The 13922-nt window shown below is 35.4% G+C and overlaps 1 protein-coding gene across 1 annotated transcript in view; it reads left to right on the forward strand.

Annotated features, from left to right (window-relative positions):
• The window catches only part of MIPOL1 (mirror-image polydactyly 1), a 273459-nt gene that overhangs the window by 219602 nt on the left and 39935 nt on the right, over positions 1 to 13922 (forward strand). Inside the window, exon 11 of the mRNA XM_080809163.1 lies at positions 8419 to 8649. Within this exon, the coding sequence (XP_080665289.1) occupies positions 8419 to 8649 (231 nt within the window). The remainder of the gene's footprint in view (positions 1 to 8418; positions 8650 to 13922) is intronic.

A 13922-nucleotide genomic window follows, 5' to 3' on the forward strand; every position in this document is an offset into this window, starting at 1 on the left:
ATATACCTAGAGATACACTTTAAAAGACATTGTAGATCTATAAAAATGGAATTTCAAAATGTGTTCAAGTAACCTACAGGGAAGCAGGGGAAAGAAAACAACAACAACAATAAAACTTCAGGAACAACAAACAGTGAAATGGCAGGCTTAAGCCCAAACTTGAATGTTAATGGTCCAAATATAACAAATGTTTATGGTCCAAATATAACAACAGACAGAGATGGACAGATTGGATTAAGAATTATGGCCTGTAGGGCACCTGGATGGCTCACTTAGTTAAGCATCCAACTCTTGGTTTCAGCTCATGATCTCAAGATTATGAGATTGAGCCCCACATTAGGCTCCACGCTGGGCATGGAGCCTGCTTAAGATTCTGTCTCTCTCTCCCTTTGCCTTTTCATCCCCCTCTCTCCCTCACCTTCTCTAATAAATAAATAAATAAAATAATAATTAAAAATAAAAATTATGGCCCAACTGTATGCTGGCTATAAGAAACTCACAGCAAATAAAATCATTAAATAAGAGAACAGAAGATAAATCATAAAAACACAATTCTAAGGCAAGCAGGAATGGCTATACTAGTATCTTATAAGTAGACTTTAAAACAAAAACACTTATCAGAGAGAGGCACTGAATTATAAAAAGAGCCCACCAAAAATACAAAACAATCTTAAATATGTTTATACCAAACAAGAGAACTAAAAATATGTGAAGCAAAAACTAATGGAACCGAAAAGAGAAATTGACAAACTCACAATTATAGTTTGAAGGTGTTGACACCTTCCTCTCACTAGACAGAGAAAAAAAAAAAAAAATCCAGGGATACAGAAGAATTCAACATGACCATCAACTACCAGGGTCTAATCAACAGTTTTAGACATTCCGCACAAGAGCAGGATACATATTTCTTTGTAAATGCCAACAAAACATATACCAAGAGAGATCATATTCTAAGTCATAAAATCAACCTCAATTGACTTAAAAGAACTGAAATCATACAGTGTATGCTCTTTAGCCACAGTAGAATTGGAACAAATATTGGTAACAGAAAGATAAGACAGATCTCCAAACACTTAAAAACTAAACAATGCATTTCTAAATAATCCATGAATCAAAGAGGAATTCTCAAGGGAAATTTTTTAAAATACATGGAAGTCAGTGAAAATAAAAATACAGCAAACCAAAATATGTGAGATACAGCTAAAGCAGTGCTGAGATGAAATTAAATTAGTGCTGAAAATACTAAATGCATTAAGGAAAATTGGAAATATATCAAATCAATAATCTAAGCCCCTACTTTAAGAATCTAGAAAGAGGACAGAAAAATAAATGCAAAATAAACAGAAGGAAGAAATGATAAAGATAACAGAAAGAAGCATATAAGAGCAGAGAAAAGACACTTCACCAATATCAGGAATGAAACAGGATAGCACTATAGAATTTACAGATATAAAAATAAGGATTACTGTCAACAACTCCACACACATAAAAATGGCACAACTTTAAAGTAATGGACCATTTCCTAAAAAAAAAATGCACAAATTTTTGATACATGCAACAAAAAATTTTTGATACATGAATCCCCAGAAAATTATGCTGAATAAAAAAAGACAGTTCCAAAAGCAACCTTTCCATTTATAAAACATTTTTGAAACAACATTATAGAAATGGGAAACAGATTAGAGGTTAGTGTTTAAGAAGGGGAAGGAGTGGTGGGGAAACATGAGGGATCCTTGTGGTGATGTAACTGTTTTTTGTCTCGACTGTATCAATGTCACTATCTTGGTGGTGCTTTTATACTATAATTTTATAAAATATTACCATTGTGAGAAAGTAGGTAAAGGACAACAGGGATTTTTCTGTGGTATTTCTTGCCAACTGCATGTGAATCTACAATGATCTCAAAACAAAAAGTTTATTTTTAAAGTATCCCCAAAAAAGTAATGGAATGAAGTGTGAGTAAAGGTAAACTATGGAACATATGGAGCTGTACCTTAAGATACAGAGAAAAGGAAAGGAAAGAAAACTGATGTGATCCTTTTACAATACTGGAGGCCACTTGTTCAAATAGAGAATTTAAGCAACAACATTCAATAAATAACTTTTTGTATGCCTCCTGTAGAGAAGCCACTGAGTTAGGCCCTAGAAGGAAACAAAGAAGAATAAAACATTGTTCCTTCTTTCAATAGTATTAGAACCTAGTAGGAAAGAAGACAAGTATATAGTAACTACAGAGGATAGTAGAAAGTGATGAATATAATATAAGGAATATAGAAAGAGTATGGGAGCTCAGAGGAAGAAGTGTCCCCTTGGGCAGGAGGGTATGGGGTGTAACTTCGTGACAGTTGTTGCAGTCTGGATCTTGACGCGTGGTGATGGGGGAGGGAAAGGAAAAGTGAAGGCAACAGCGTGAGCAATAATGCAAAGGGGCAAGTGTGACGGCATTTTCAAAGAACAGTTTATATTTCCATTTGGCTAGAATAAAAAGATTTTGATACAGTAGGTAGGATGAAATCTGAAAAGTAGAATAGAACTTTGGACTACCTTGAATGTCAGACTAAAACCTGGGACATCAACCTAGAATTCTGTATCCCAGAAAATTACCCTTCAAAAGTAAAAGAAAATAAAGACTTTCTCAGATAAACAAAAATCGAGGGAATTTGTCGCCTGTACACCTGTTTGCAGAAAATGTTAAAAGAAGTTCTTCAGAGAGAAGGCAAAGCACAGGCCAGAAATTCAGATCAAACTAATTGATGCAGTGAACCAGGAAGTAAATATAGACACTATCCTCTCAGAAAATGCACGTAGGATAGGGTAGCACATACTTCTGCCTTTCATACTTGCTTTGTCTTTATTTATTTTAATTTGGTAAAACAAGCCAAACCTGCCTCTTTTTGTTTTTCTCAGAATGATTTAAGAATGTTATCAGTAAGTGATAAAGGTTAAGAAAACTAGTTATTTCTCCCAATTCATGAAAAACCTGTAGAAACAGGCAGTTGTTTTTCATCAAACTATTTGCAAAATGTCTGAGTATTGTATAAGATATCATTCAAAATTAGAGATAAATTATTTCTTTTAAGAATTACACAAGGTAGGGGCGCCTGGGTGGCTCTGTGGGTTGGGCCTCTGCCTTTGGCTCAGGTCATGATCCTGGGATCTAGCCCTGCGTCCTGCTCTCTGCTCAGTGGGAAGCCTGCTTCCCTGTCTCTCTCTGCCTGCCTCTCTGCCTATTTGTGATCCCTCTCTCTCTCTGTCAATTAAATAAATAAAATCTTAAAAAAAAAAAAAAAAAGAATTACACAAGGTAAGTGCCCGTTCTTTACCAGATGTTGTGCTAGGTATTTTCACATAGCTAGATCACGTCATTTTGTTCTCATGTGAACTCCATGAAATTTTTCTCATTGTTCTTGAGTTGATGAAATTAATACTCAGAGATGTAAAGTATCTTCCTAAGGTCATACGGGGTGAATGACAGGACTGAAATTTGAATCTACTTCTTCAAAGTCCAAAGCCAAAATCTTTGCATGTATACCAGGTTTGGCATTTTTGACACATTAGACTGTCCCCTGCAATGGAGGATGCTTAGCGTCATCTCTGGCCTCTACCCACTAAATGCTAGTAGTACTCCCCTCCTCAAGTTATGGCAACTAGAAATGTCTTCAGATGTTGCAAATGGCCCCTGAGGGACAAAATTACTCCTAGGTAATAACTGTTGGTTTATACTGTGGTACCTCACCTCTAAATTTTTAATTTGAACATATTTATCCAATTAAAGCAACATATATAAAACACTTGATTGATTGAGCAATTACTGTAAATAAAAGAAGAATGAACAGAAGATAAGTGCATATTGTAGGATGCTGAGTAAAGTGACTCATGAAGGATTTAAGTTAATACCTGATTGCGGAGACAAAAGAGGAAGCCAGGAAAAGTAACATTAACACTTGGTATAAATGGAAAAGTACTAGTTGCAAGAATAAGCTGAATCCACGTGTGGCATTACAATTGAGAGAAAGCAAGTTCTGCAAGCAGGAAAGCAGATAAGCTCAGGAGAACATAACTATCTGCAAGCAAAACTTAAAAGTGGGTCATAAGCTTGATAATTCCAAGGTAGTTTAAGCTGAGGCAGTTCAGAGGGTCAGGGACTAGGAAAAGTCATGACCACGGACTTGACGGAATTGAAACTAAGACAGAAACCACTCCAGAGGGGGTGGGGGGGGGCGGTTCGGAGGACCTGGTAGTGGGTATTAAGGAGGGCACGTATTGCATGGAGCACTGGGTGTGGTGCATAAACAATGAATCTTGAACACTGAAAAAATAAAATTAAATTAAAAAAAAAAAGAAACCACCCCAGAAGGGAAATCCGTTACATGCTGCTTGCTTACTAGTACAGTGCCCATCCCAGGGTATTTTCAACCCCGGCCTGCTGTTGGACTCAATGTGGTGAGCAGCATAAGAGGCAATGTACGGTCTCATTTGCTTTGGATTAGAATTATAATATGAAAAATTACCAAGTAAAAATATCTTCAAAGTCTCACTTTCTATAATAACAAAAATTTAAAAAAGAATTACATCATTTAAAAACTGTAAGAGTGGAAACCTTGTAGATATTACCTCATTAATTTCATGATAAACCTAAATAATTGCCATTCTTTGTCAATACTGGGTGAGCCACAGGCTGTGGAATCTCTGAGAGCGATTTAATGGCTTTTTTCTGCTGTTGCTTTATCATTTATTCTTACTAAAATTCAAGTATTTTCCAATACAACATCATTTAAGACCAATAAATTGTAATTCTGCTGCCATTGCTAAAAATGCATCTGAAAATCAATAACTTTGAAAAGAGGTTAAATGTGATTTGACTATGAAGAAAGCTAAACAAGGTGGCCCTAGGGAAGAGCACTCTGAGAGAAAAAAACAGTATTAAAACAAAAATACGCTCTAAATGGTAGAGATTTATATATGCTAGGAATCTAGCCCCTCTGCTTCATCTTTATTCTGATAAGAAAGTGTCCTTAGCAATATCCGCATTTTGATTTATTGAAGTTACTAAGGAATGTGTCCCCATTTTAAAAAAGTGCCCTTTGTAAATAGAGTGTAGAATTGGGAAGTAGATCACAAGATGAAACTGAAAAAAGCTACAAATTATTGTAAGTTCTAAGAAGAAAAAGGCTAGGGTCATTGAGACAGAATACCAAAGAAGGAACACCAAAATTTAGATTGAAGCGTCGTAAAAGCTTTATCTGAGAAAGCAGTATTCATGCTGAGACCAAATGAGTGAGCAGAAGTTTGTCAGGGAGAGGAGAGAGACATTACAAACAAATGCTTCAAGCAGGAAAAGCTTGACGTACTTGAGAAACTGAATGTCTGGCTAGAAGATGAGGAGGAAGAGAGAACAAATGATACAGGGCTCCGTGGCTCATGGCCATCTGGGAGGAGTGTTTCACCTTTCAGCCCAGGAGAAAGACTGTGCGTTGAGATTCTGGATCTGTTAGCTGTGTGAGATTAACTAAAATACTGCCCTGTGTTTGCTTCAATTTCCTCATCTGTTAAAAAAAAAAAATTGGTAGGACTTCTCTCACAAGTTGTTGTGAGGTTTAGTGAGTTAAAATAGACAATTTGTTGTTATTATTTGTAGAGATTTATTCCGAGTGCAGTGAGATGGCACTGCAGGATTTTAAGTGGCATTATCTGTTTTATTGTTTTAAAACATCATTCCAGCTACTGCTTCTGTTTGAGAAAGTCTTGATGGGAATTTAAAGGCTTCCAAGGCATTTTGAATGATGAGTAGTGTTTTGAGCTTGAGAGTTAGGGATCCCAGTCACAGGTCCAACTGAGAGAAAACTGAGATATAAATTTGAAAAAAAATTAAAGGATAGACAACCAGAAAGTGATGAATGATTAGAGAATTAAAATTGAGATACCATGGTTTTAATAAAGGTAAGATTTTAAAAACCGAGTCATTGATTCTTAATATTTAATTGGCGAGAGTATACTGAATAGTGTTATGGACGTGGTAGACAAATGCAGAATTCCCAAATGAAGCTGTCCCTTGTGAACTTTAAACGAGACCATATGCATAAAGGTAAAACATAAAGGAACAGTTAAGCCAAGATTTTTAAAAATAGGATATAAAAAGCATTGCCATTAAAGAAACAATGATTAATTGGACTTCATTCATATTAAGAACTTAATATTCATCAAAAGACAATATTAAGAGAGTGAAACTGCACTGCACCCCTGTAAGAATGTCTATAGTTTACCAGTAAGGAGAATACTCGAAGGGAGAATGTAGAGTAATTGTGACTCTCATATACTGCTGATGAGAGTGTAAATCAGTAGGACCACTTTGGGAAACTCTGTGCAGCATCTGCTTAATCTGAACATACATACACCCTATAGAGCAGTTCTTATTTCAGAAAGGAGTACTTATGTCAATTATATTTCAGAGAACTGGGTGGGGGGCGATGAGTACTTAGGTCCATCAAAAGATAACATACAAGAATATTAATAGCAATAGTGGAATGATTAAATGAATTGTGGTATATTTATATAACAGAATACTTCATAGCAATAAAAGCAATGAACTACATGCAACAGTAGGATGAATCTCATAAGCCTTATTAAATAAAATAAGCCAGACCAAAAGTTTAAAAACAGACAATACTAATCTGAATAGAGGTTGAATAAGTGATTGCTTTGGGAAACGGGAATTAACTGGAAGGGAACAGAGGGGAATCTTCTGGGTTTATTACATATTTTGTTCTTTACATTTTGTCAAGCTGAATACTTTGGATTTGTGTACTCTGTCTAATTTAAAATATAATTAACAATTAAAATGTAAGTAATAATCTTTCAAGTGTAAAGAAAGAAACAAAAAACAAACAAAACAAAAAAGCTTTTTTTTTCAAGCTTTTTTGTTTTGTTTGTTTTTTGTTTCTTTCTTGCTTGGATCTTTCAAGTAGCCAAAGAGGTGGCTTGATGGAAACAAACATGGAATAAGAGGAATCAAAGTGTGAAAGAACATAAAAAGGATAGGAAAATGGTCAAGAGATGGGAACCTTTAGGCATATGGATTGGTCAAAAGAACTTAGAAAAAATGAAATAAGGGTTAGATAAACAACAAGGTGAAAAGCGTAAAGAAAGATACTTCTTTGCACTCTACAAATACAGCACTAAACACCTTTCTTATTTTTATGTAGTAATCAACTGACCATAGTTTAGTAGCGGTCTTTCTTCGTTAAGAACTAATTTGGATCTTGAAATGATGTCTTTTGGTATGCTGACTGTCCCTGTTTCACGTCCTTCTTATTTCTGTGTGACACCTTCTAAAAAGTGAGCACACTAGAGAGATCTATAGGTTACTTAAACAAAAAGAAGAAATGTATAATTACTTTGGTTTGAACAGTTTTAAATAAAGTATCAGACTAGATATTCAGCCAGTGCTAAAGTTCCTTGACAAGCTTTTTGAAGCTTTCAGAATTATATTACTTTCTTTCACATCATCAATCTGTATTATATAGTTAGGTTGTTTTACTTCAAGTCTCCCATCGACATTTCTTTTGTATGCATATACTGAAATGATTTTATTTAATAAAAAAAGAACATCTCCTGTGTGGATTTTAAATTTCCCTTATTAAATATTTATATTTTCAAAATGTCTTTATTTAATTGAGTGAGGTGCGTGGTGCCATTTCAAAATAACCTCAGGCGGTAGTTGTAATGACATATCAAAGATTTGACCTTTAGCATTTTAGGGTTCTATTTGTCTGCATTTTCTTCTGCATTCATTTAGTCTTAATTTATATGCTATTTCTCTGTATGACTTAATGAGTGGATATATTTGGCATGAGATTCATTAACAAAAAGAAAAGATACCTGAATATGTATTATTTCTGTGCAGTCGGACTAGTGATTTTTAACTTCATTTATATCTGTGTATGGGCTGATCGGTACTCGTACAGCCCTCATTCTTTCTCATTAAGTGCTCAGCTGAAGAAAGCCTGGATCTGTTAAACCAATGCCCATTCTCTTACTTCTCACTTCTTCGCAGTCAGCTTGTTGTATTCTTTTATTTACCTAGAGATGCTTTATTTTCCAATTCTCCGCTATCCCTTTTAAAGAAAATTGAATGTAATATTTACACTTATGTAATTAATTTAACATCTTGCAGCATCTTCTTGCCTGCTTGGGTAACATCAATAATCATTTGGGTAGCTTTCAGCCTAGAAGGAGAGAAATAGAATAATTATCAAGGATAATATTGTGATATAAAAATTATTTTTATTTACCCATTTAAGTGGGTCTTCATTGATTTTTAGAAATGGGTGTTTCTTATGGAGATTTTTGTTATATAGATTATTGGTCAGGAAGACTACATATTTAGGTTTCAATTATTTATTTTTATGTTTTTCTCAGCTTACACAAATCTTTATCCCAAGAAGAAAATCTGAAGGATCAGTTTAACCATACCCTTAGCACTTACGAAGAAGCTTTAAAAAGTAGAGAGAACATTGTTTCCATCACTCAACAAGAGAATGAGGAACTGGCTACCCAACTGCAGCAAGCTCTGACAGATCGAGCAAACATGGAATTAGAGCTTCAGCACGCCATGGAGGCCTCCCAAGCGGCCAATGACAAAGTGCAGAAGTAAGTAAAATGATCTTGCATGATTTCAAAAGCATGAAACAAAACAAAACAAGAACACCTTTTTTGCAGCTAAATAATAGATTATTTATTAGTCATGCTGTTAATGGTTTATGACAAAAGTAGATTGAGCCAAATGGACTTTTTTATTTTTTAGATTGCCTATCGTGCCCATAGTTGGGGGTCAAAAAAGTCATTCACTTGGGAATCTGGGTTACTGTTGAGGGCAAACCACTTTTATTTAATAACTGATCTTCATTAGTTTCTGGAGGCCACACCATTAAAATCCTTTCATAGGTAGTAGGTAAAGTTATTGGCAAGGGGAAGAGGCAGTCAAGTAACCAACTTTACTCACTTAGCTTTGTGATAATCCTGCTTGAGTTGAGATCATCTGTGATTTTGCAGTCTGAGACCTCTAGGCACATGGAATAGTTACAGTGGACTTAATTTGCATGTGTTGTTCTTCTGAAGTATTCAGGGCAGCTCTTCACAGTGCATAGTTACATTAGTTTATTTTCGATGATCTTTGCATTTTTGCTAAAATTTAAATAAAGCTACAAAAACCAATCAGTCCTTACGATAGCCGGCAAAACATTAACATAGGGCATGTCATACGAAGAGATCATTTGTTAATTTAAGGGACTTGAACACTATAGCAGAATTTCCTAAGGCAGCTTTAATGGAATGGAACTTGTCATTTTTAAATAATCCCATCTTTATGTGTTATTAACAGCATTTTGTCATTCATATACTTAATTAATTGCCTTCAGTTCCTAAGACATACTTTTTCCTTAATTTTTTTCAGTCTCACAATATGAAGCAGTACTAACTTCAAAATTTCTTACTTCTTACCACTTTTTATTTGAAAATAAATCATCTCAACCATTTCCCCAGTGTCTCTGAAATTACATTTTGAATGGTATCCCAAGGTCAGGTAAATCTGTAGTTAAGAATCCTTTTAAAATAGATCAGGAATTATGCATATTAAAATCTTTATATAATCAGGGTACCTTGAAATTTATGATTTATAGTAAGTACTCTATTTTTTATAGGTTTAAAGATTAAGTTTATGTTCAGTCAGAAACTATATCCAATTATTCACAGTGTACATTAACATTCTAAAAACACTAAGATACATAGGTAGGTCTCATTGCATTGTAAATTACAAATCAGTACCTTTTGGCAGTCAGGGTCTGTTAGCTCTGTTTACTTAAAGTCTACCAATAATTACAAATATCCAACTTTTCTTTACATGTAATTCTTGAAATTTTTATACCTGACTAAAATTCCCTAAAACAGTGCTTCCCAGAGACCAACTAAATTTCTGTAAAATCTTTGGAAATGTCAACCTTTTATTTTTTAGATCTCATCAACTATTATTATTGTTTTATAAAAAATAATTTTAAAAATACTTTGTATTGATATAGAAGTATATCAGTATTGAAGTAGAAAGATCACCTCAGATAATGCTTTAAGTTGAATAAGTTTAACCTTTTGAGAAACTTACTATATTTTCCTAGTCTTCACATTTAACCATGGACAGATCCAAAGGTTTTAATGGAATGACACCAATCAATGGACAGAGTTTAAGTGAAACAATTATGTCATTTTAAATGTTAAATTTCAATTTCAATGTTGAATCTTTTATTCTTACTTCCAGCAATAAGACCTAGATGAAATACGATGAGGCTCTCCTATTTGTATTCAGTTCACTATATTTTTAGTTGCCCTCAATGGGGCAGTTTACCTTCATTGTAGTTAATGTGGGCATCAACTTACTTTACGGCATTTAAGAGGCTAACCTTCCAGGAAACCAACTTAGAAGTCTTTGTGAGATGGTATTAGTATTCTCCATATAATCTGAAATTACTGTTAGTAGCAATTATTTTTGAAGGTCCTTTGTAAATATGTCAGGATTCCAGGCAGTAACTACAGTGTGAACTATAAAGGTGCATATTTCCCCTTTTCCTTTCACAACCAAATTTCTTGAATAACTGATCTATATTTAGCATCTAATTTTTCAATTCCATTTACTCCAGTGCTACTCAGTACACTATGGCTAGCTTTTGTACTGAAACAGTTCTTTTTAAGATTACCAGCAATTTCCTGTTAAATTCAGTGGCCCATTTCTAATTACATTTTTATTATAAAACTAACATATGATCATGGTAAACAATAAGTAAGGATGCTCCCATATCTTTGGTAATGTAGCATAGTGGTTTAAAAGCTCAGAATCTGGATGCAAAATGCATAGGAACGTGAACTTATACACTTTATTTTAAAAACACTGTGCTGCTGCAGATAATAATATATGGTTAGTAATATTCCCACTCGTAACGTTGTAAGAATTAGATGAGATAAACATGTAATGCCTTTAGAACAATGCATCTTGCATTATCCCTCCTTGTCTTGCCATTTCACTCCACACTGTAATATCCCATTCTTCAGAAGGGCTCTATCTTTTCCAGACCAGAATACCTTTATATATGTGGGTTCCTCTAGTTAGAGCCTTTTACCCTTTCCCTCATGAAAAACGTACTCATCCTATGAGATTCAGTGCAGCAGAGAGGATAGAGGCAGGCTTTGTAGTCAAGTCAGACAGACCCATATTTCAATCCCTGCTTTCCTACTTATTACCTGTGAGATTTGGGGCAAGTTACTTAACCCCTGGAAGCAAAAGTTCCTCAGTTGAAAAGTTCAGACAGTATTACCGCCTTCACAGGCAGGTTTGATATGAGTAATAGACTGGATACCAAGTAAGATACCTAGTTCAGTGCCAGTTACTTTATTTTCAACATGTTATAAATTATTAGTATAATCAAACTCATGCAACTAGCAAGACTAGTTCAAGTATCTCTTCTTTGCAAAGGCTTCTTCAACTTCCGAGAAAGTTAAATATCACTCTCTTCTCTGTGTTGTCATAGTATGTTTGTTAAAGATTCCTCCCCTGAAAATAAGATCCTCGCCATTCTCCTGTATCTCCCATCTCAGTAATAGTCTTCAGCAGTTTCAGCACCGTCTTTATTCCCTCACTCTTTCTGACTTTTCACATTCACTTTGCCGTGAGTCTCTGGCTTTTCTGCGCTGCCTAAGAATCACCTGATTTCCTCTATTCCATCCTCACTTGTTAATTGCATTATTTCAGGACCTCATCATCCTCCAACTAGTCTGAAATAATCACAAAACTAGTTGACCTGCCTCTAGCTCTCAGGTATGTCTTCCTCACTGCCACCAGAGGGAAGTTTTCTAAAATGAAATCAGGTTATATTACTTCCCTATTTGAAATCTTTCAGAGCCCTTCATCCCCACATGCTAAAGCATAAACAACTGAGCAGGGTATATGAGGCCTATCACCTTTCTGGCCTTCTCCCATTCCCTGGTATCATTTCCTCCCACCACCCCAACCACAGTATCTCTACACAAGCTATTTCTTCTTCTTAAAGCATATTCCTCCCTTCTAGTACCTAGTACCTCCCTTCTAGTACCAAATTTTTGTTACTCCTTAAAGTCTAGTCTTAATGTCTCCTCTGTGATGTTTCTTTATTTTTTTATTTTTTCATAGTACCTAATCCGTATCTTTATTAAAGGTCTTAATCATCCAGGTGTTACAATTGCTTTATCTGTCTTCCTGTCTACTTCCTGCGAAATTACCCATCACTGAACATTCTCAAGACATAAACATTGTTCCCTTCATCTTTGTATCCATATCGCCTCCAAATATTCACACAGATGCCTGCTATAAAGTAGGTGCTGTGTAAATACTTATGAACAAATGAACTAGAACAATTTAAAAGGTTGATGGGATGACAGAATAAAGTAAAAGCTGGTCAGGTCAAGAATACACAGGAAAATTTCAAATCTGCTCTGATTTGCTATAGGCCTTAGGTAAAAAAAATTTTATCCCAACCCAGTACCCCATGCTAGTAGAAGAGTTTCTTAGAAAAGTCTGACTTTTGTGGCCAGTCCTGCCTGCCTCCCTCACTGGCACCAGCACTCCTGAGGTGTCTGACTTTCTAGTGGGCTTTTAACCTTTTTTCTATGCACCAGCTTCCATCAAGTTTAATTACATTTAAAAGATCTGAAATCTTCAGTAATGGTGGAGAGACTATGTGCTAATTTCTAGTAATTAAAGAATTTTAAATTTATATTTTATTTCCTTTTAGAGTCAAATGAATTTCTTTTTTTTTTTTTTTTAAGATTTTATTTATTTATTTGACAGAGATCACAAGTAGGCAGAGAGGCAGGCAGAGAGAAAGGATGGGAAGCAGGCTCCCTGCCAAGCAGAGAGTCCAATGCAGGGCTCGATCCCAGGACCCTGGGATCATGACCTGAGCCAAAGGCAGAGTGCTTTAACCCGCTGAGCCACCCAGGCGCCCCGAGTCAAATGAATTTCTTAAAGTTTTTTAACCTGTGGGAGTATTCCTGAAAAAGAAAGTGGTGCAGAATTACCATCCATAAGCTAGCCATTATACGTAGGTAGAAACACTGATAGGAGAAAGTGTGAAGAATGCCAGACTTCACTGTCCAGAAATTGCTTCTTAGTCCAGATGTCATAAAGCCTAAAATTTCACCAGTGGAAATCCATTCCCTCGGGTTAAGCAAGGTTAAGGTACCTGTGTGTCAAAAATGTGTATGTTTGGGGCGCCTGGGTGGCTCAGTGGGTTAAAGCCTCTGCCTTCGGCTCAGGTCATGATCCCAGGGTCCTGAGATCGAGCCCCGCATCGGGCTCTCTGCTCAGCAGGGAGCCTGCTTCCCCCACCCCCGCCTGCCTCTCTGCCCACTTGTGATCTCTGTCTGTCAAATAAATAAAATCTTTAAAAAAAAAAATGTGTATGTTTGTGGAAGAACACATTGTCATTTCGGTTTTAGGTTGCTCTTTGGCTGATTCTGAATGCACTTAGTTTTGGTGAGCTATGTGGAAGTAGAGGGAACTAAAGAGCAGGTTAAGAGCATAGGAACTTGTAAGAGAAACTTCTCTTAATGATTCTGCTAAGGACCATCCATAATCCTTATTTATTAAAGAGAAAACTGACACACAAATCCATTAAGGGATATTTTTATCATCACGAGAGATTTAAAACTCTGTTGTTCTTTATGATATATTTTATTTCCCATCTGTCTTTCTGTCTATAGATATGGTTCTTGTGGCTTAGAACACAAGGTTTCTGAAGGATTTTAGAAATATATTTTACTATACTTAACATCCTAAGCTACAGATAATTACTTAAAAGTATTTACAACTAGGCTTATAAGGTTAGAAGCTCTCAGAAGCTTCT

Source organism: Martes martes (assembly GCF_963455335.1).
Source record: "Martes martes genome assembly, chromosome: 7".
Taxonomy (NCBI): Eukaryota; Metazoa; Chordata; class Mammalia; order Carnivora; family Mustelidae; genus Martes; species Martes martes.